Source organism: Manis javanica, chromosome 3 (assembly GCF_040802235.1).
Source record: "Manis javanica isolate MJ-LG chromosome 3, MJ_LKY, whole genome shotgun sequence".
NCBI classification, from domain to species: Eukaryota; Metazoa; Chordata; class Mammalia; order Pholidota; family Manidae; genus Manis; species Manis javanica.
In genome coordinates, this window is record NC_133158.1 from 36,874,381 (window position 1) to 36,897,322 (window position 22,942).

Sequence of the window (22,942 nt, forward strand, 5' to 3'; positions counted from 1 at the left end):
ACTGCCTTGCCTTCCTCAGTGTGCTGAGGTGTTGGGTGGGGTAGCGGGCCTTCAACATCTGACTCGACCAGGCAGGTGAGGCAAACAGGGCCAGGTGTGAGGAAAGTGACTTGCCTGAGGTCATACCTCAGAGGACAGGAGCCAGGCTCTGGCCCGGCTGGACCTCCTCCTCTAGCCCCCGAGTATTTCCCAGAGTTGGAGGAAGGAGCAGGATGGAATAAGGGTGATAGCAAACCTCTTGAGCGCAGGTTGGGACAGAGTTCTTGCTCACTGCTCGGGGACCCTGATGTCCAGGCAGGCCTGGAGAAGAGGGGTGTGTGTCATCACAGCCCCCATCTTCTCTTCAGGTGTCCTGGCCTTGGCGGTGCCTGGACACATGGTCCACCTCATTTGTCTATGCTCCAAAGTGAGGGAGATGGTTCTGGATAGGTAGGAAGGTTGGGTTATTTTAATTTTCCTCCTATTTTTTCCAGCAAGGCCTGTGATTATTACATTAATCTTCCAGGCGAAGTTTTTACGACCAATCCCTCGCTGACTATGAGAAGTTTCTCCATCCATTACAAAGAGGGAAACAGATCCTGGAGGGGAGGAAAATATTTGTTACATCTTATCAGGCTGACACACAATCTAACAACAATTACAGCAGCCCCATTTTTTGCACTATTTCAGCTCCAGCGTGAAAAATTGTTGTAATATTAAAGTGAGTCAGGGTGGGGGCTGGTCACAGGAAGTGGCTGCTACTCCCTGTTCTGGGCCCAAGTGCTCCGGGCACCTCCCAGCAGGCCAACTGGAGGCCAGGAGGAGTGTTTGCATGTAAATCCCAGTTCCGGGTTCCTGTGCTAAGTGGCCCCAGTGATGCTGGAAGAGTTCCCAAAATGTAGCAACCCTGGTCCTCGCTGGAAAGCCGCCTTGTCCCCTCCTTCATCTTCTCAGTCAAAATGCCTTCTGACCGCCACACCTCTTAGGTTGTAACCCCCTAGATTGGTTCATAGGGTATTTTGTTTTTTAGGACTAAACAGATGGTGGCGTCACACCAGAAAGTGGTTAACACTTTCTTGGTTAACAAATCTTTCCTAACCATTTTTCTAATAAAATGCAGCTGCATGATGGTAGGGGTCACACTCCTTGTTGGCTTCTGTGTCTCAATCCCCAAGGCCAGCAAGCATCTGCTAGGAAAGCGGTAGCCACCGGTCACCCAGTATTGCTCAGCACCTCCTGGGGCCAGCCATGCGCTGGGCAGCTGTACCTACCCCAGCAGCCCTGCTGTGGAGGGGTCCTGGGCAGAGAGGTTTGATTGTTTTGCCCTTGGTTCTGATGAGGTTAGCCCCTTCTGGTCTTTGAGCTGTTATTTCCTCAGCCATAAGATGGGGGCAGTCATGTCCCATAGATGGGTGTGAGGACACAGTGGGGTGACCTGTGGCTCCATCAGGCATTCAAGATACTAAAATTCAGTAGAGTTCCCAATCCCTGTCTGTCCTGGGAGAGAAAGCCACAGCTTCACCCCTCAGAGATCCCCCATGGGGGGACCCCTCTGTGTTAAGGCCCAGTGCTACAGCTCAGGCCCTCGCAAGCTCCGGAGCAGAGAGGAGGGAACCAGGGAAGGCGTGGGCTGTGTTCCTCCGAGACATCAGCTTCGGAGAACATTGTGCCTGCCTCTCTCTGGGCCTCTGGGACCCCCATACCCAGTGAGGCCCAGTCAGGGCTGGAGCACCCAGAAGGGAGAAATGGCAGCTCCTCCTCCCCGGCCAAGTAGTAGCAATCGTCAGGCCAGGCCAGCCCTCCCTTTTGGTCTTTGGGAAACAGGTCCACTCCGAGTGTCCACCTTGGCCCACCTGCTCCTCAAGCATCCTTATCCATCTATGCACCACCCTCACTCACCCCTCCTCACAGACGGTCACCTTCCTAGTCTCCAGTGTGGGTCCGCTCCCTACTCCCACTTATTCCGGGGATAAGGCCCGAGAAGGGTGACTGCGCAGCTCAGGGCGCACGGAAAGCCGCGCAGCAGGGCCGGTAGTGGGGAAGGGGTAGACCGGCCGCGGGGGCTGGCTGTCGGCCCTGCTGGCCTTGTCGCCCCTCCCCGTCACTCGGCGGCAGGCGCGGTGATTAATGGCCGGGCCGCACGGCCCGTGCCGCCATCAGCGCGCGTCTCGGCAGCGATGGATGCAGCTGTCAGGCCGGCCCAGCCCGCGCTGACCTCCGGCCCCAGCCCGGCGCGATCAATGGGCAGTGCGCGGCGGGCGGCGGCTGGGCTGGCGCGATAAGATGGGCCGATGTGCGCCCGCCGATTGCCCGCTCCGTCACCCGCCGTCGCCGTCACCGTCACGCTGCCCGCGCGCAGATCGGCGCCGTCAGTGCTGCGTGATTAATGGGGACGCGGGGAGCCGAGGGGAGGGCCCCGGGGCGCGGGCGCGCGGACCCCGCACTGGAGGGACGCGTGGGTGCAGCTGGCCGGCAGGGGGTGCTGGCTGGGCCCCTTAAGCCCACTGTACCACCTGCCGCGAGCCTGGCGGGTGCTCCCGCAAGCACACTGCGCCCTCACACCCCACACTAGCGCGGGACACAGGGGACACCGAGGGGTGGCGCGGTGCAGGTTTGGGGCACATGCCCACAGCACCTGTTCACAGGGGTCGAAGCGCCTAGGACAGGTGTGGGGGACACAGGAACGAGGGCTGGGGCATGAACTTGTACAGCGTGGCCTACTGCCACGGTAGGGGGCCTGCGTGACTCAGGCTGACTGCAACAGGGCGGGCCCCGTGGTCCGGGAGACAACTAATGTGACCTGCCTGGCCCAGGCCTCTGCCACCAGGGCTACCAGCCACCTCGGCTTGTGCAGTCCCTTCCCTACTGACTTAGCAATCTTTGAAAGCCCCAGTCTGACCTTGCCAGGCTCCTATTCAAAACCCTTTCATAGGTCCCCATGGCCCACTTGACAAATGTCAAGGCCCGCAGGCTCCTGGCCGCTGCTCTTCTGTATCTGTGCCTGATGGGGACACCCTGCCACTCTTGGCGCGTGGTCACTCTCGTTCACCCCATCCGCCTCTGGTCGGGTGACGCGAGAAGAGCCGGTAGGATCTGCCAGCGGCCTGTCTACGAACCTCCATCGAAGTGACCCGCCCCCAGGCCTCCCCTCGGGGAAAGAGCCAGGCCCCCGGGGAGGGTCAACCTGGGAGACAGCCACCAGCCCCACCACTCACAAACTGGAAGGAGCCGTGAGCTAGGTCTTAAGAGAGGGGCCCTGAGAGCTTTCCAGAAGAGGTGACAGGGGCGCAGGGTGAGGACCGCCGCCCCAGGTGGCGACGGCTGGAGCGAAGGGTGGGGGGTGGGTGAGGGCCAGGCAGGCGGGAAGGGCTGGCGCGGAGACCGAGTGGCCGAGGGCAGCGCGGGGGAGGCGCGGGGAGGGGTGAGGGGCCCCGCTGGACCTATCCGGTGGGGGACGTGGTCTCTGAGGCCAGCGGTAGCTGGGGCAGACCTGGCCTCCACTTTTCCACTTCGCTAAGGTCTGCGCAGCCTCCCCGCGGCAGCACGGCCCCCGACGTTGCGAAGCCACAGCGCCTTCGCGCGGGCAGACGCACAGAGCGCCTGCCCCGCCCCGCCCCAGCAAGCTCCGCCCCAGCGTCCTGCCAGGAGGGGCGCGGCCAAGGCCGGCCTAAGACTTACCGGGTGGGACTAGGAACGGTTGCTTCCCAAACGTGGAGGCTGAGACCAGGGCGGGCAGGGAGCAAGTGTGTGTCCAAAGGTGCGTGCGGGTAAAGGGCAGTCCGGGAAAGCTTACTGATCAGGGCTTTCAGTTAAAAAAAAAAAAAATTTTATATATATATATATGTACACACACACACACACACACACACACACACACACACACACACACACACACACACACACACACACACACACACACACATGTATTTTAATGGGTAATTTAGATCATGGTTCCCACAGTGAAAATTCTCTTCTCCCCCTGCCGTCAGCCAGCATGTTCCCCTCTTCTGAAGCAACCTGCCTTACACGGGTGTACCCCTGAAGAGATGTCCTGTGCATATACAACCAACACACATGCACAGTATGCTTCCCACCATTTATGAGAAATTTCAAACAGAAGAAAGGTGCAGGCATTGTACAGTGACCACCCATATACACCATCCCCTAGATGTATCCGCCATCCTTCAACCCATTCTTACCCAGTGTTTCATTCATTTCAAAGTAGGGTGCAGACATCAGTACACTTTGTCCCTAAATACTTAAGCATATATATATCATTACCTAGAGTTCAATATTTGAGCTTTTTTTTTAAAGGTTAAATTTATACATAGTGAAATGCACTAATCCTAAGTGGACCATTCCATTAATTCTAATGAAAACCAAACCCTATCAAGGATGTTTCTGTCACCCTGGAAAGTTCTCTTGTGCTTCTCCCCAAATCTCTGGCACACTAAAGGCCAACACTGTTCTGGTTTTTCTCACCACAGATAAGCTCCATCTGCTCTGGAAATTCGTAAAAATGGGATCCTATATTGTGTACATACTCTTTTGGGACTGGTTTCTCTTAGTCCACTCCCAGTAATTAGATCCATGCTTTTGAGATTCATGCATGCCTGTCGTACCTGTAGTTTCTTTTTGACTGCAGGAGATTGTATGGGTAAACTACCCCTCATTTACTCATCCATTCCCACTTGGACCATTCCCACTTTTCAGCTTTTATGACTAGGCAGCAATGAACATTCTTGTGAAAGTCTTTGAGTAGGTGTGTCATTTCATCTCCCTTGGGTAAATAAATACCCAGGAGTGGTGTAGCTGGGTGTAGGGTAGGTGTATGTTCAGTTTCATGAGAAATTCCGGATATGCAGTCTATTTCTTAACCCCTCTACACTCATTTAAAACACAAATATTAGCATACAACATGCCGCTTCTTGGCATTTTCCCCCTTGGAACAGCACATCTTGAAGAAATTCTTCTTAGCATATAATGTCCTTGTAGTTCCTTTCCTTGGGAGGGAGGTGCTGAAATTTATCCAGCCCCCTTCTCATTGGCCTTTAGATGTTTCTAGACTTGATCTGGGCTTTAAAGGATTAGCAGGAGTTTGTCAAGCAGAGGGAAATTGAGAGAGCCCTAAAGGCTTAGCAGACCCTGCGGACCCCTATTGCCAAGGCAGGAGTTTTCAGAGGGTAGAAGCTTCTGCCCCATTTACCCCTAGGGGCTCAGTAATGTGTTGAGTGGAAAGGAGTGGGTGACATGGAGTCGTGCTGGCCACAGGCTCTGGGGAGTAGCAGAGAGTTTGGGGCAAGGGCGAGAGGTGGGCAGTGCCACTAAGGGACACTTCTGGGATTCTCCAGAAACAGGCACTGGCGGAGCTGGGGGGTGCTGAAGTTCAGGCTGGGGCTTTGCTGATCCTCGCACGTCACAGGCTCATCCCCTGGCTTTTGGCCTGTGTGTTGGGGGGAGTGGGGTCTCCAGGTGGAGGGACTGGAACAGGTGTGCCAGCTCAGGCTGAGTCTGCCCCCGAGCCAAGCTTCTGGGAGTGCAGTGGGCTTCCGAGCCCCTCACTCCTTACCCCAACTAGGCCCCTGTGGGAGGTAGTGCCGGCAGCCAAGCAGGAACAGTGCCCTTGGCTTTGTGTCCCAACCCTGCTGCTCAGTGGTCTTGACCTGGGCCACACTCTTTACCTGGTCCTCATGGGGTGGCATGGGGACTGGGATCCTGTGTGGGAAGTGGCCTGCAGAGTGTCTGCCCCGGGGGAGAGAGGGGCCTGTGTCACCACCAGCTGGGAGCAGGAGAAACTCCTGGCTCTGGTCCCCAGGACACAGCTGGGAGTGCTGGGCAGAGAGGCCCGGGGTCCAGCCCAGCATCACGGGCCAGAGTCTGGCAGCCTGCGCACACAGGGCTCTGGGGTGTGGCTGGCCTGGCTGCAGGCCCAAACTTTCCAGACAGCAGGAGGGGCAGAGCTTCCCTGCAGTGGGAGCTCCCCTGACTCGAGAATCTGGAGGTCAAAAGGCACCCTGCCTGCCTCAGCATTTCACAGCACCTGCTTCCCTGGCTCCTGCCTGCAGTCACGGACCTCCTCTGGGCTGGCAGAGTGCAGGGCGGGCCTGGCCACCTGTCTCAGAGTGCAGTGTGGCGCATGGCTGCTGTGGTCCTCCACAGGACCAGGCTCCAATACCCGTTCCTCAGGGGGCCCCAGGGGGTCATCCTGCCCTGGCCCACCACCACCTCAGCAGGCAATTTTCCAAGACAGGGTCTCAGGATGTACATGGAAGCACTGAGGCTGGAGCCCAGTGAAGAAAACCCTGCCGCCTTTCACTTGCGGATCACTAAGGAAGCCCTGGGCCCAGGGTGGTGGCAGTGGGCCTGGGTGAGACCTTGTCTAGGATGAGCTTGTCAGCTTTGAAATCCAGGTAGAGGAGGAAGTTTTCCCCTCACTTCACCCTGGGAACATAGTCCGCCATTCAGCATGGCATGGAAACCCTTGGGAAGATTTCTTTGTGTGGCACCTTCTGGGGGACAGCCACCTGCCTGCCTCTGCTGCCCACACAGAGCTGGGGTGCGGGGCCGCAAAGACCCTCCTGGCTGAGCTTCAGGCTCGGCTGGTCAGTGTGGGATGAGCCCTGGCTCCTGTGGCAGCCAAGGGCAATGGTGCCCCTGGACCTGGCTGTGAAGGGGACCACGAGGCGGGCACATTCACCGGACACGTCAGTCTACTCCCATGTCCCAAGGACCTCGGAGCTGCCTGCATGCTGGCCCAGCTCCAGGGCTTGCACACCCTGCATTTCAGTCTACAGAACATCTGAGTGTGCTGTTTGGTGGCACCACCAGAAGGCAGTTTCCCAGGCAAATGCCTGAGGAAGAATGTCCCTCTAAGGCAGGCCTTGGCACCCCTGAAACCGGGCCCCACCAGCCACAGGCACCCAGCTTCTCCCCATGCTGGCCTGCTCAGTAGGAACTGGGAACCGAGCACCAAGAGCACATGACCAGATGTCTTGTAAAAAGTTGGCTTTATTAGTCACGTATTTACCTTATCTCAATTATGCCGTTTTGGCATCCACAGTGACAGTCCCCTGGAAGCCAGGGTCAGCCCCCACCATGACTACTGACCAGGACCTGAGCCACGCAGGGCCCAGAGTGGTTTGGGGCTGAACAGACCATGTGTTGAGGAGGCACCAGGTCTCTGCTCAGGACTGGGTCTGACAAGGCCACATGTGTGATATGGCGGTGTGCCCTGGACTGAGAGCTGGCAGCTTGCCAGGCCCATCCTGATTCTGCCACTGCCCACTGGGTGGCTCTGAGCAAGCTGCTTCTGGTCCTTGGGCTGGTCTGTTTCCCTCTCAGTGCTGCCAGTGCGGCCCCCTAGGGGATCTCCTGACTCAGGTGCTGAATGGTGACCTGGCTCTGCTTTGGAGGCCGTGCCTGCTGGGGCAGGTGTCTGTGCAGGGGGATGCTGTTACCCCCAAACTCCCTCAGAACTGGGGCACCCTCCAGCAGGAACCCCCCGATTCATGGTGCCCACTCTGCTTCCGGCCACCATGCACTGCCTGTCCCGAGGGGCCTGAGGGTCACAGGAAAGTTTTCATTCCTAAGATCTAAATCACCCGTTATTGCGGACAAAACTTATTTCAGACATAACTGTGAGTCTTTTTATATCAAATTATGGAGCAACCTACCCAACAAACTAATTCTCTGACCCTCATTTTACCACAGATCTCAGGCCTGCACCCTCCTCTCTGCTGGGCAGTTCTAGTGGAAGCTGAGAGGAGATAGGTGTCATCTCGTGGAAGCTGAGAGGAGATAGGTGTCATCTCGTTATTTACTTTACCTGCATTTGGTCCTAAGCATGATAAAAAAGTTCTAAAAATATAAGTGGGACATTTTCACCTGAAGGTACCAGTGGCCTGTGACGCCACTGTGCTGTCCTTCAAGTCTGAGTGCCTGCCCCAGGGCCTCCCTCTCTTTTGGAAAAAGCTGTCCTAAAACTACTTATAAAAGGGAAAACAACTGTGTCTTCCAGAGAAGCAGTTTTAAGCCGGATATTCCTACTCCAGACTGGGAGGGGGCCCCGTGAGTGAGTCACCTGCATCCACCAGGAAATGCACGGGTGCTCCCAGCCTCAAGCCCTACCACTGGGACCAAATGTAGACGTTTCTCAACAGTGTTTGTGCTTCTAACAGGACATCCCCTGCCTGGGGAAACAGCGGAGGCCAGAGCGGCCACTTAGGGCACTGAGAAGGTGCAAAGGTTAAAACAAAAGTTACATGGATGCTGGGGGACATTTACCATCCCCACCTCTGGCAGGCACTGAATCAAATCTCACTTTTGCAATCCTCTTGCCAATGCCAGAAGGAAAGAAAAATTTCAAATTGGAAAATGTCTAGCACTTTACAAAGTGGAATGAAAGAACATGGAACTCAAAACCAATACTAAGAGGCAGCCTGTACGCCACAGCGCGCTCCCTGGGACGAGCAATCCCACAGCGAGGGGCCGCTCCTCCGGCCCCCGCAACGCTGGAGCCGCCTCTGCTCTGCTCCAGGGAGACCCGGCTCAGAACAGAAGTGCCCCCATGCTGCCGACCTCGCTCTGCTCCTTGACGAAGATTTCAAAGTACTGGTAGATGATCGTGACAGCAAGCAGGATCCCGGTTCCAGACCCGATGGCGCCCAGGAAGTCAGCCAGCACAGAGAGGGCCCCGATGCACAGCCCCCCGAAGGCCGCGGCGGTGGGGATATACCTGGGAGTGGAAGACGGGTTAGCTGCGTGCCCTGTGCAGGCCCTCTGGCCCAGCCCGGCTGCTCCACGTGCTCCCCCTCCACGCTCAAGCCGCACTCCCTTACAGGTCTCTCCACGACCTCCTGGGAACGGCCCCCCTCACGCACCCTCGTCTGGACCAGGGCTGTGCCGTCCTGTAAGTCTACATGATCACGTGGAATTTTGAAGAAGTAAAAAATATCACATTGTGACTCCTCTCATGTTAATTACAAATTGACATGACATTCTGGATATATTGGGTTAAGTAAGTTACCAACTTTCCCCGTTCCTTTTTACTTTCTTTCTTTACACATAACTGACATAGGCCATTACTGTATTTTAGGATTTATCTTATTTCTTAAATGTGGCTCCTAGAACTTTAGAAGTTTCATTTGTGGCTTGGGTTATATTTCTACTAAACAGTGCTGCAAATCTAAAGACTTTGGAGAATTCTTATGTAGAGAATAAAGTTGCCCACTGCCCCTGCCAGGGATCAGAAAATGAGCTGAAACTTGACACACTCTTTTCTTGTGGCTCCTCAAGGTGACGGCTGTGGGCTACATACGGCCCACCAGACAGACCAGGCCTGCCACCTGCCACTGAAGTTTGACAGGGACACAGCAACACCCGTTCATTTACATACATCATCTATGGCTGCTTTCAAGTGACAGCAGGAGAAACGGGTCATTGTGACAGAGACGACATGACCTGAAGAGCTTAAAATACTAAGGCCAACCCTGCTACCCAGAGGCAGCTGCCCTGGAAGTGGGCAGGAGGTGCAGACTGCGAAGTGGCACTGGGCCACCACAGGTGCTCCCTCCTGCCACAACCCCATGGCCCTGAGGTGCTGCAGCCAGCCTCTCCTCAGCGCCGCCGCACATGGGCCCTCCACCTGTGCCTGCACAGCAGCTGGTGGTGCTTGATCCCTCTCCCCTCTCTGGGGACTCTGCGTCCAGCACTGACCTTCCTAAAGGGATCCCCGGCTCTGTCCCTTCCCAGGAGCCTCAGCCTCATCTGCACTGGGACACCAGCCCTCTAGAAGGCGCCTGGCCCTGTTCCTGGAGGACGCCCCCAGAGCCCGGCCCGCACCAGCACCGGGGAGGTACCAGCGCCCTGGCCACGCCATCTTGTGACCTCTCCTTGCTGAGTGGCTAACTCTCTGAGGAGGGGGACTGTACACATTTCTTTTTTATCTCCGGTCTCCAGCACTTAGCAAGCTCATCAACGTCTAAGGACACAGGACCTTTTCTAGCCGGTAACCCAGAGATATGATTTCATGAACCAAAGTCCCCCAGGCCAAGCCTGGGGAGTGAGGGTGGCACTCACCGGTTGAGCTCATGGACCATGGATGTCTCTCGGTGGCCTCTCATCACCATCTGCTGCTCTTTCAGCTGCTTTGCAACCTGCAGGATGCCCACCAAAGGGGATGGTGTTAAATTTTAAAGCTGAAGGGAAAACGGCCATTTCATGGTGGTAGGCAACAGCTTTTCCTCCTCCACGCCTAGTGACACTTATATGCTCCCGGAGTCCTGTGACCAAGTCTCACCTCCCAGCTTGGCTCCAGCTTCCCAGACCGGATGCTGATATACTGCTGGGCTCTGTCTTCAGCCATTACTGCTTTGCAACTGCCCTAGTGTCTGTCCGCTCACAGACCTCTTCCTTAAGAGGTGACAAGCTGAGGCCCCTTACACCAGTAACAGATGGGAACTGTGGCGTCCCTGCTTAATTACCCCTCTAGAAACTGTGGCCCATACTTACATCTTTTGCAGAGGAGCCTGAGACCTCAATCCAGGTCTTAGAGAAGAAAGCGCACGAGCCCAACATGAACACTATGTACACAACGGCATGGACGGGGTCTTCCAACACAGAGCCAAAAGACTCTGGGGGGGACAGGTAATAGCAAAGGCCACCAACTGGATAAGCACGTGCCGGGCCCCCGGAGGAAGTATCCTGAAAAGCATCAGAGAGCCTGTGAGTGCTGCTTCTGTGCACCTTCCGGGCAGCACAAAGGTACCCACCAGATGAAAGCATAAGCTTGTTCAAGTGCCCCCAGTGCCCGAAAGGGACACATGCTCAACCTCTAAAAGGCACAACTAGAAAATACCTTTGGGTAAAATACTTGGTCACGAGCAGACACATGGCGCATGCATTGCGACCTGCCACAGTGCTCAGACTGACCCCCGAAAGCGGCCGTACTTACAGACCAGGTGCCCAGCAGGCTGACCAGCAGGTTGCCACTGAAGCGGGCCGACAACATCTGGGAGATGACATACAGGTTGGATACCAGGGCAGACTGCAGGATGATGGGGATGTTGGACGTGTAGAAAAGCTTGATGGGGTAGGTGTTGTACTGGCCTCGGTACCGGGCTGACTTGATGGGCAGGTCCACTCGGAAGCCCTGAGAAGTCAGACAGAGCCTCATTCCAGCTGCTGGGCAGAAACACAGACCAGCCGGGGACGGCCAGGCTCCAAGGGGGAGCACGCTCCTGGCATAAGTTCAGGGCCCTCAGGGCCCTTCCTTACCATCTGCTACACTTGGGGACACACAGACAGAAGGCCCCCAGAAAGGCTTAAACATGCACTAAAGCACAACATAGAAAACAATCCCGATTTTGTCTAAAACACAAAGTCCACCACTGTATGTCCACATCTAAGTGGAATACATGAAGCCTGGGACACAGGCCTGAGTCCTGATACTGGTCCCCTCTGATGCTGACCTCCCCTGCACTTGTCAGAGAGGCACACCCTGCCGTCCACCTCACACCCCAGAATAGCTCTTTAGGATGTTTTTAAAGATAACACAGAAAACCTAGGCTTTTCTAAGAATACAACCTCGCCCTCAGAAACCCTTGGAAAAGAGAAAAGTTTTCTTTTACATTATTTTTACAAACTCCAGTGCCTAGCACAGGGCTTAGAATATAGAGGATTTAAAATAAAATCTTCATGACCCAAACTCAGGTACTTGCCACGCCCCTTAAGAGTTAGCTCATTATTAGGCAGGTGTCTGACTAAAGGTCTTGGCTGAAGGAACGGACTTGTTTGGCGTCAGAAAAAGCATCTTCACAAGCATTTTAAACTGCCTCTTCAACTGCCGTCCCTTCTTTTCAGTAGGTGTCAGAATGCAAAGCGGCCAATCAAAAAGTACAGAGATTCATTCAACTACAGAACAGTGACAGGCCGTCTAGGTCTCTCCTGCAGAAGCAAGTTACACAGACCAGTAACTGGAAAGGTAAGAGCTCTCCCAGGGGAGGTCTTTTCTAAGACGGGGCTAATGCCTACAAATAGTCAATAGACTCTGGGTAAGAGAGTGACGAAGTTTTAGGGTTTGAGAATGTTAGTGTCTCTTGAACTAAGTAAGAACTTAAAAACAGAGCCTCCCATCCAAAGGAACAAGTTTCACAAAGATTAGGTCTGCCTCCACTGTGTAGTTCAGGCAAGTGCCCAGGACTCAGAGGGATACACTTACTTGTCCAGCTTATGTGGAACTTGCTCCCTTTAAATGCCATGTCATTGTTTCAATATGATGCACACAGCACCCTGGGGAGCGGGTGTGGCATACAGAGCAAGGCCTCTGGGAAACATAAAAGCAGACCATCAAACTCCAAGTGCTGGGCATGGACACACCTGGAAGTAGATGACCACCGCAAAGACGAAGATGGTGGCGATGAGGTTCATGAGGTTGGGGAGGTTCTGGCGGTAGAATGCTTCACGAAGGGCTCGGACCTTGTCGGTGCGCGTGGCCAGCAGGTGGAACAGCGCGATGATGGCCCCTTCAAATTCCATTCCTGTTGGTGAAGGAGGGACCACGTGGTAAGAAACACATGACTGCATTCAGCTCTAAGCTTCTTAGTAGCTCCAGCAGGGAGGAATACAGAATTAGTTACACAACTCCTTAAGCAAGGAGACACAGCGGCACATTCCGTACTCCTATTTCTTCAGTAGTGATTTCAATCTGCAGACATGGGCTCTTCTAACTTCTAGAGTGGACCGATCTGTTTTGGCACATATATGCATCAGTGGCCAGCAGGTGGGTGAAGTGACACTCAATTACACAATCATAAAGGCAGGTCTGCTGAGGGGGGTGCAGGGCCGCCAATTCCCCTTCCCGGGCAGTATGTGCATCACCACAGCTCTGGGGGAGGCTGCCCCCACAGGTGGGGCTCGGACTCTGCCCCTTACACATGCCCCACCACGGGGCTGACCTGAATCAGAGTTCTCGCCCTGCCATGAGAAGGTGAAGGAGGCAGGCCCAGATCAGCGCCGGGGAAACCCAGCCAGGAAGCAGAGCACGCTTACCCAGAGAAGGAAGAAAAAGAGCAAGTGTGGGTACCCGACCTGAGGACTGGGCAGCAGAGGGACGAGTGGGAGGAAGCGGGGAGCACAGGGCGCCAGTACAATCAGAAGTCTTATAAGCATCAAGAAATTTACTGAAGTTTAAAAAAAACTAGCAGAAACAAGTACACTGCACTACTGCAGCCTGTGCTGCTCTGGATGGCAGCTGCCTGGCCCTGCACAGGAAGCCAGCAGTGCCCAGGCCCCAGTCTCTGCGGGGGGCTCAGTGAGGGTACTGGGAACAGTACATGGGGTACCTCAACACTGCCCCGGATGGCCATGCCCTGCTGGTTCCCCCCGCGTGGAACACTGCTCCCCCACGTGGTCACAGGGCTCCTTCCCTGTGAGGGCTTCTTTCCTGGGGGGCGGTCTTCTCAGTGACAGGTTCACCCTGGGACGCCCCTCCTGGCATTGCCACCTTGTCCCTCCGCCAGGTTCTTGGGGACCCCGCGGTGACACCTGATGTGTGTGTGACAGGCTCACTTCCCCTGGACGCACAGCACTCAGGACAGCTGACGGCACCAGTCCCTTCACAGGCTCCTGCTGAGCGTCTGCTGAGTGAAGGGCGATGCCAGTCTGGCTCTAGCTCTTCTCATTTATCACCTCTGGAACTCACTACCTGCTGAACCTCTGGCACCAAGACAGTTTCCCAGTGCTAAGTGCCACTTCAGGGACAAAAGCTGTCTGTGCCTGCCCTGTCCCTAATCCCATTCTGGGGTGCTCAGCCCCCTAGACAGAGCAGGGCTCAGCCGGCAGGGTGCCTTGGCGAGCCAGGCCCAGCTGCAGCAGACTCCCTGATGCAGCTGCCCCGCTGCCTTCTCAGCCCTCTGCCCTCCCCAGGGTCCAGCCCCGTGGCCCTGCTCCCTTTCCCCGCACTCCGCAGGTGGGCTGCTTTCGCAGTGGCGCTCCCTCCGTGCAGGCACAGGGCTGTGCAGTCGCCCTTCCCAGCTGCACCTCCTCTACAGCCAGGCCCCAAACACTGTCAGATGACAAGCCAAAACCCCCTTTGCTTCTCAATTTCCCATCACCCCTGCATGGCCTCCTCTCTCCTAATGCCGTCCTTTTCTCCTAATGCCTCGCCCACTTAAGATGGGCTGGCTTGTCAAAAGCCGGGTGACTCAGCATTACCTAGCTGTGTTCCTGCTTGCTGCCCCTCCACTCCAGGGTGAGCCAATCCTTCCAAACTTGGTGCCCACTGCCTCACTGGCCTGCTCCTGAATGGCAGGTGGCTCCTTGGCTGATGGCTTCTAAGCCTTTGTTGACCCCCCAACCCTGTGGGGGGCCAACATAAACCTACCTATGCTGAAGAAAACTCTGCAGACACAAACAGAAAAATCAGAGGGATGTACCATAACATGCCAGAAGTTTTGTCGGGACGGGGTAAATTTGTCTTCTGCTTTGCACACACCAGGGCCTTTTTCTGAAGCCTGTGCCCACGGAAGCCCAGGGCCTTACCTCGGCCGGTGTTGACAGTGGTGGGGCTGAATGCCTTCCAAACGATAGTCTCACAGATGTTCGTGGCAATGAAGAGGGAGATGCCAGAGCCCAGGCCATACCCTTTTTGCAGAAGTTCATCCAAAAGGAGGACAATTAAGCCAGCGACAAAGAGCTGTGAAAAGGATAAGTACAGACACCCAGACAGTTAGCACTCCCCATGGGCATGGGTCTTTCCTTCTTCAGTATAAATGCTGGAGGCTGAGTCGAAATTGGATGAATTTTTTCCCTTTTTCTGGTGAATTCAGAAGGGTGAACATTGGCATGCACTGGCTTCTCAGTTTGCTTTCCTTGTGTGCACGTTCACATTTGTTATTTGGGAAGCATGAGTGTGAGCCCAGTAGAGGGGGTGTCAGCGTGACTGTTACCTGTATGGTGATTAACAAGCAGATTCCAGCCCCCATTTCAGAAGGGTCGCCGTACATTCCCGTCATCACGTACACAATAGACTGGCCAATGGTGATGATCATGCCAAACACTAAAAGTGGAAAGGGAACTGCTTACAAAGTGGGACGCTGCCTGGTCCTGGAGAGATGGTTACTGAACCCCTGCTGTGCCAGACAGTGGGGAGAACAAAAACAAAGAACATGGATGGGGGCTGCCAGGACTGGCCCGAGGGGTACCCAGGTCACAAGGTCCAGGTGCGCGGTAGCTCAAATGCCATCTGATGGCGCACTAGCTCTGCCCTTCCACCTTCTCCTGAATTCCCTTTCCGTCCTGGGATGGAGGAGGAGAGGCGAGCCCAGACAAATCTGGTTCTTAGGAAAGGCGACCAGGGAGCAGAAGCTACTGACGACAATGTGAGGTGGAGGCACAATTTGGGGATGTTACCATCCCGCAGCACCCAAACTCGGGCTGGAGGGCTGGGGTCCTGGAGGGCTGCCCTGCTCAGCTACACGCCGGGGCCGCACTCCAGGCTCCTCTACGAGGTGTGAGTCCAGAGCACAGAATACCATCTCTGGTGCCAAGTGGCCCCTTCCAGCCTAAGTTTAATGTGTTTCTGAAGGAAAAGCCTGGTGGCGCCGTCAGTTCAGTCACCAGTCCCATTTGTAGTCTCTGCCCCAAAGCCCTTCTGGCCTGACAGACACTTTCCTGCTGTAGACTCCCTCTCTTTCTTTTATCTCATTACACGTCATGTTAGGCGTGATGGAACCCAGTCTATGATACTAGACGGGCCTCTCAGGGTTGGGGATGTAGTTTCAGCTTTTCCACTTATTTTGCCACAAAAAATAAAATTTGACTCCAACATGACTTTTAAAAAGTGCTCAGTGACTGAATTCTCAAGGCTGAAAATTTTCAAAAAATTGTCTAAGACCAGTTGATTTGTGCTTTTGAAAAATAATGTATGAATGTATTTTTAAATCCTGATTTATGTTTGAAACTGACAGGCTTAAACTCGATCAGCCTTTCTTGCTCCCTTATTTAACTGATCTGTGAAAGATGCAGGTGCAGAAGAAAATATGGCTTCATAGGAAAGTATCACCTCTTAATTAATCCATTTCAGTCAGTCGAAAGCTGAACACTGATTAATTCTGATGACTGGTCATTGTTACTAGTGACCCTTACTATTTGCTAAGAGGCAAATGCCATTAGTATCCCCATTTATATAGATGAAGAAAGTGAGATCTAAGGGCTGCCATCTAACTTTGCCCGATGTAGGGGGGGTTAGGAGTAGAGCCTTTTAAATTTCCAGAAGAAAAACATCAGTTGCCAAAATGGGCCAGGCGCTGGGATGTGTCAGACACCATTCCACTCTTACAATGGCCTTGAAGAACACAGCACCTTCCTCTAGGTGGGGAGGAAATTGGTGAGGGAAGGGCACCGACACCTTCCCCTTGCCTTGTCCACCCCATCCAGTGTGCCTGGCACCTCAGCTCCTCTTGAAGGGCTCTCCTGCTGACACAGGCCATGGAGCACTAGAGGGCTTGTGTACCAAGGAGGATACCTTGTACCAAAAAACCCTGTAATGATGCCCCAAACTTTATAGCAAATTCAAATTCACAACTATAGAGCTCTGAATATCATTGAACATCTCACTTACACTTCTGGGCTCCATTGAAAAGAGCTCGGTCTTTTGGGGTGTCACCAACTTCAATTATTTTGGCACCAGCCAAGAGCTGCATGATGAGGCCGGAAGTGACGATGGGAGAGATACCCAGCTCCATCAGTGTGCCTAGAGGAAGGGGAGACAGGGCACAGCCACTGTTAGTTTGGGAAAGCATATTATTATGAAAATAAACGAGCAAAATTTGACTGTGTACCCCTTATACAAATCCATTGTGTTTCAGTTTGCTAGGAGCATTTCATTTAGAGAATAAACCCAAAATATAAACAATTAGAGTATAATTTAATTCATACTGTTGAGTCTGCCTGGCAACATCTTATTCTGCTTAGGAAGTCACATGGCATTTAAACAGATTGCTGTATTGAAATACACCATAAACAGATTCATTCTGGTTTTATAGAGATAAGAAAGGTTCGTCTCTTCATCAGTTAATAAAAAAGGCTAACAGCCAAATAATTCCCAGAGTCTGAGAAGGAAACCTGTACAATTGTATCTAGTTGTGAATAAACCTCTACTTCCATTATGCTAAAATGAGCTGTACTTCCAACCGATTCGGAACTTAATTGGGACTATCTTTAAAAAGATAATCAAAAGCAGTATCAACATAAAGGTTCCAAACCGTCCCTTCTGTAGGCAGCTGCTTAGCACATACAAAACACTTATGTATTTTTTGGACATGTATGTGTAACCTACAGATATGAAAAGGATGCAGCTAAGAAACAAATTACATAGTCTAAAGACTGTTACCAAAACAGGAGGGAGGCTAGTAGAAATGTCATCATTTCAGTTGTTTAAAAGACATTCTAGTTTGTCCATGTTTTTTACGACGGTGTGGACTTCTCTTGTTATTACCAGTTCTGTACTACATTCAAGTGTTAATTCTAAATATGACAACATGCCTCTGTGCTGAATCTGGCATTTGCTAAGGCTATTTGGCACAGCACACTGACATTCTTCCCAAACACTCTCTGAACCCCACATAAAGCTAAGGCTTGTCATTTAAAGGAGGTGAGTCAAGTCCACACTGGACAGAGGGAGGCACGGCGGAGGGGCCTACCTCTGTTGGAGGCTAGAATCACTCTCATCCAGTAGAAGGGGTCGGCTGAATCTGAAGACATGATACCGAAGAGAGGGATCTGGAAACAAGCAGAGAGCGAGCAAGTCAGAGCACGTGTCTCCGGCCCACTCCAGTCCCTTGCCCCGGTACTGGAACGTGAAACCTGTGCCTACCTGACAGCACACCAAGAAGATAAAGAGGGTGATAGCGGTCCACAGCACTTTCTCCTTAAACTGAATCTGTAGTACAAGAGAATGAATTAAGGCAACAAGTTATTTTCACATGCAAATACATACAAGGAGACTCGTGTCAGACCCCATTCTCTGGCCATCAAAGGGAGCCTCGAACACTCCAAACCATGTACCAAACATAGGCAACCAAACCTAACAGCATGTACTGCATACTTTCTACGTACATATGCAAACACTTCCATGTGCATCATCTCATTTAATCCTTGTAACACAAACAGTGGCATCATCTTTATTCTACAATGAGAAAACTGAGTCTTAGAAAAGCTCAATAGATTTGTCCCAAATCCCACAGTGGAAGTGAATTCAAGTCCAAAGCAGTCAGCATTCACTGTTCAGGATCAGACCCAAGATCAAGACTGTTGCAACAGAAAGGGATTCCTAAATCAGAGAAGCCCTGATGACAACCAAGCCATCAATTTCCATTTGAAAGGATATTGTAAATGACAAACTCTTGTAATTCTGGAGTCAACTAATTTGGAGTCTGTGATTGTTTGGTAGTGCTAATTTTCTGTGAATTAAGGGCAAAGCAATGTAATAGACAATACTGGGGGAAGGCAGGCAGAGCTGTATGTTTAACCTACTACTAGTTGCATGGGTTCGTATGTGGGACAGAACCCTATCTGAAACCATTTCACAGATGGCTGATAAATATGGTTAGAGATGTTTACACCCTTCTACCTGCACTGGGCCCTCTGGTACTAAGCAGTAGGGCAGGAAGTCTTCTGGGTCTTCTGTCTCTAAAACCCAGTGTCTTCACTGGCACTTGCTGCCTACCATGGCTTTTTAAAGGGCTTAAGAAACACACTAATTATTGTGGACTAAGGATTCTGATGTGGAAATACCTTGTGAGTGACAGTAATAAATGAACAAAACTATGTTCCTAAAAAACACTTTTTGAGGGGAAGAGATGTGTTTGTGAGCACGAAGTCACATCTCTTCCGGGAATGGCAGATGGAGTCCTCTGATCGCCGTTTTGCAAAGCCACAAGACAAGCACACAAAGTTGTTGGGCACTCACTGTCCAGACACTCTGCATGAAGTCGGGGTGAAGTCACAGAACTTACTCCCTCTTGACGATGCTGCCCTTCTCCCCCATCACCTCATCCCGCCCCTGGCAAGAGATTAGGAGGCCCAGGGAAGGCAAGGCCCCTTCAGGCTAACCAGTAACTTAACAAGCTTGTATTGAAGGGCAAAAAAAAAAAGTGGCCGGTTTTTATGAGTCTTCTTTTTTATAATAACCAAGTCTCCTCTTCCAGATGCACCCACATCCAACTGCAGTATTTCAAAAGCTCTACCTCTTAAACAGCCTGAGTCCATTCTTGCTTCTCTCCCAGCCCACTCCCATGTTCACCCTCTATTGCAAAAACCTCTAAACCACTCAAACCCTCTATTCTACTTTGCAAGCAGTTTGTGAATCTGTCTCGCTTCTCACTCATCTACCACTGCTGCCCACCGCCCTTCATGTGCTACCAACACTAAGCTTACACCTAACACCCTCCTGCTTGTTGTCTTTGCCTCAGCACACTGTATATTCCTTATGCCCAGAAACCCTTTCCCTCTCAAGAAAACATCCTCTCCTTCACAACCATCAGACATCACATCTTCCAGAGCCAAGCCCTTTCTGAGCCTCTGCTATACCCTGCACACATCTCCACAGCCCCATCTACCCCCCTTAGTCACAAGGCCAAGGTCACACAGCCATTACGGGACTGTATGAGGGTGAGCCCCAGGCATGTTTGGCTCCAGAGCCAAGCCCTTTCTACTGTGCTGCCCGGGAAGGAAAGGAGAGAACTTTGCATATTGCCTACAAAGGCAGCCCGAATGTGGGTCATTTACATAAAATGATTTTAAACTGAAAAAAAAAAAAGACTCCGAGCCCCCAAGTGTCCAAGTTGATGTCAAGTACACATACACATATGTGAACAGGGAACAATAGTCTGAAAAGACTGTAAAGACAAAAATATCTTCCTATTCGTTCTCTTTAATGCAAGAACCTAATGTAACTTTGCTTCGTTGTTAATAACCTCCCTCAAACACTATCTTGGGCTGCAGCTGTGTAGCAGCAGAAATTCTGATAAAGTTTCAACATGGCTCTACACTTCTCTTTCCATGTTTTAATGTGCCTGCTGTAAAAAGCAGGATTTACAAAATGTCTATTCTCAGCAACTTGACAGTCTACACAAACGGTGCAAGCTCACTTGTACAAAACGAAGTGACTGCTCTTAGCTCCTTTCAGCAGCTGGATACAAAGAACAACCTCTAGAAAAAAAACAACCTATGATCCGTCCCTGTTGGAGGTGAAGGAGGAAGAGTAATTCAATCTGAGGATCCTAAATGAGGCTTTTTGAGGCCTTATTCATTAACGGCCAGGATCCATTTCTGGGACAGGGCAAACCGGAAGCTTTGTTCACTGGAGTAACCTCCAAAGATGCTCCAAATAAAGGTGCAAAGCCCCACAGAACCAGGTCACCTTTCGACAAAGCTCAGGTGTGTACACAACTATACTCCTGGGAGAAGAGAGGAAGAGAGTTTCCATTTGGTGTGTTGAAGCCATTTTTAATTGCACTATAAACTTCAAGTGCCCAGTTTCACGTAGCCTTCTTCGGCGGCGATTCGCGGAACTTACCTTCCTCTCCGGCTTCTGAATTTCCGGCAGGATGACACAGAAGGGCTTGATGACTTCCAGAAATTTGACTTTGGTGGTAGAAACAAAAGCAGAGTTAGGCACAGAGAAGCCTTCCGCGCTCCCCAGGGAAGCCTCCCGCCCAGCACGGAGTGGACCAGGGCCAGGGGAGCGGGCCACGCTCGGGGGGCGCGCAGGAACCCTGAGGGCGACCGGGGACGCGGGCCTGGGTCTGCAGGGCCCCGGGCAGGCCGGCGGGTGGGCGCCCGCCCGGACCGCCGAGCGTTAGGAGGACCCGATGCGTCCCAGCGGCGCCTGTGCTGCCCGGAGGGACTCACTCGCCATGGCGGCGGCTGCTCGGGCTCCGTGTCCCGCTTCTGCTGCGCTCCGCTCGGAGGGAGGCGACGCTGCCCGCGGCCCAGCCTGCTCGGGAGCGCAGCACCTCCGCGCAGAGACACGTCAGTGTTAGCACCACGGTGAGCGGCGCGGGGCGGGGCCGGGCCGCGCACTTCCGCTTCCTGCCACGCGCCTCAGGCCGGCCGCCGAGCTGCACCGGCTCCGCCGGGACAACAACTCCCGGCATGCAGTAGGGCTCCCGGGGCCTGTCGGGAATACGATGCCCAGCGGCGGGACGCCGGCACTGGGAGTGTGCTGCAGCGTGGACTTGGTGAAGCGGGAGCGCGCGGGCGTGGGCGTGTCGGGGGGCGGTGCACCCTGGTGGAAAAACTGAGGCAAAGGAGCGACGCAGTCTGCGCGCGTGGCGCGGGGAGCGAGGCGGAGTCGCAGGACACTGCTGCGCTTTTCACAGTACTTAGAACTCTTAGGATTAGTGAATAGACTGTAAGCCCCTTTGAGCAGGAGCCTTGTCCCGGGGCCGACGGAACACCCTGACATGCTGGAGAGCCTGGAGTTTCTGCATAAAGTTTAGAAGAAATTTGGATGTTTTAATTTGGTACTAAGTTATCAAATTTTTATTAATTGAGGATAAAGCAAAACTGATCTAAATCAAGTAATTCTCATATTTTTCTCAAACTTTATTTTCTATCACATATCAAATATCAGAAATGCAAATTAAATAATGAAAGTTGAATCTTGATACACACCTTTAAGTGCCAGAGCTGCAAAACGATTTGGAAATCAGCAGGTTCTGTGTGCTTGCTGTAATAGAAACTGAAATGGAGTGGTTAGCCATTTGAGAAAAATATATTTGAAGAGTTTTGGCCTTAATGATATTTTAATTGAAACGTCAAACTTTATTTTAGTTTTTATGATAATGTTTTAATTATTAGACCTGATATTTCAGCGAGCAATGTAACAACTGAATATATGTAAACTGTTGTAGTTTGGGCTGCTATGACAGTACTACAGACTGGATGGGTCATATAGAGCAGAAATTTGTTTCTCCCAGGTACGGAGGCTGGAAGTCTGAGATCAGGGTGCCAACACCTGATCAGTTTCTGGGGGGACCCTGCTTTTGTGCTGCAGACTGCTGACTTCTCTTTGTGTCCTCGTGGTGGAGAGTGGAGCAGAGGAAGCAAGCTTTCTTGTGACTCATAAAGGGCACTAATCCTTAGGACCTCATCTCATGCTAATTATCTCCCAAAGGCTGCACCTTGAATTACTAGTAATTGGGAAGGGATTTTGGAGAGATGCAAACATTCAGTCCATAAAGAAGGAAATTTTGAAACAAGTGGAAGATTCAGATATGATAAAAAAGTTACACCGTTTGAAACAAAATGAAGTATCAATTCTAAGAGAAAAACTATAGGATTATCCAACAGATAATATGAAAAGGTATTTGACAAAAGTGAAAAATGTAATGAACTTGTAATTATTCCAATTTATTGGAGTTCTAGAATTTGGCTAACAGGTTTGTGAAGCTCCATGGATTGAGGGTAAACAAAAAGTAGTGAAATAAGCCAGCTGGTTAAAAGGTCTTTAAATAAGTGATTTTTGTCATTTAGCCAGTAATAGAAATACTGACTATATAAAAGCCTCAAACTATTTTATTAGGTTTAGAAAGTGTTTAAATGTAATTGCTGTTAGTTCATCAGTAGCTGAGGATTCAATACTAAACAATATCATTGATATTAGGAAAAATTTCTCAACTAAAAAATTCATCTAGTCACTATCAATAAATTGATGGAGAACTTGTTGGGAGAATTTGATGTCATTCCCTACGACCCAAATCATGACTCATGCGGGGACAAAATTTGGTGACAGCTGCATCAAAAGATGACTAATTTTCCTAATATAAACAAATGATTTATTTACTCTTACTAGAATGATCTGAAATCTATTTTTGCTACAAGTTATATTACTTAGTAAATACTTAGAAAATAAGCCTGAGATTAAAACTTTTTGACTTCCATATTGATCTATACATTGATA

At 51.9% G+C, this 22,942-nt stretch overlaps 1 protein-coding gene across 1 annotated transcript; it reads right to left on the reverse strand.

Annotated features, from left to right (window-relative positions):
- Positions 1–6,969: 6,969 nt before the first annotated feature.
- Positions 6,970–21,046, reverse strand: SEC61A1 (SEC61 translocon subunit alpha 1). The gene is made up of 12 exons (XM_073231124.1): positions 20,890–21,046; positions 20,555–20,622; positions 17,852–17,917; positions 17,679–17,757; positions 16,598–16,729; positions 14,925–15,034; positions 14,518–14,671; positions 12,355–12,515; positions 10,931–11,128; positions 10,489–10,680; positions 10,057–10,133; positions 6,970–8,713 (listed from the first exon to the last, which is right to left on the reverse strand). The coding sequence occupies exons 1-12, from the start codon at positions 20,894–20,896 to the stop codon at positions 8,527–8,529; spliced, it is 1,431 nt and encodes a 476-aa protein (XP_073087225.1). The 5' UTR covers positions 20,897–21,046; the 3' UTR covers positions 6,970–8,526.
- Positions 21,047–22,942: the final 1,896 nt, after the last annotated feature.

Coding starts and splice junctions, on each gene's coding strand:
- SEC61A1 (XM_073231124.1), bottom strand. Junction 15,035..16,597: donor TTTCAATGGAGCCCAGAAGT/GTAAGTGAGATG, acceptor TTCCACTTTTAG/TGTTTGGCATGATCATCACC. Junction 12,516..14,517: donor CACTGTCAACACCGGCCGAG/GTAAGGCCCTGG, acceptor CTTCACCAACAG/GAATGGAATTTGAAGGGGCC.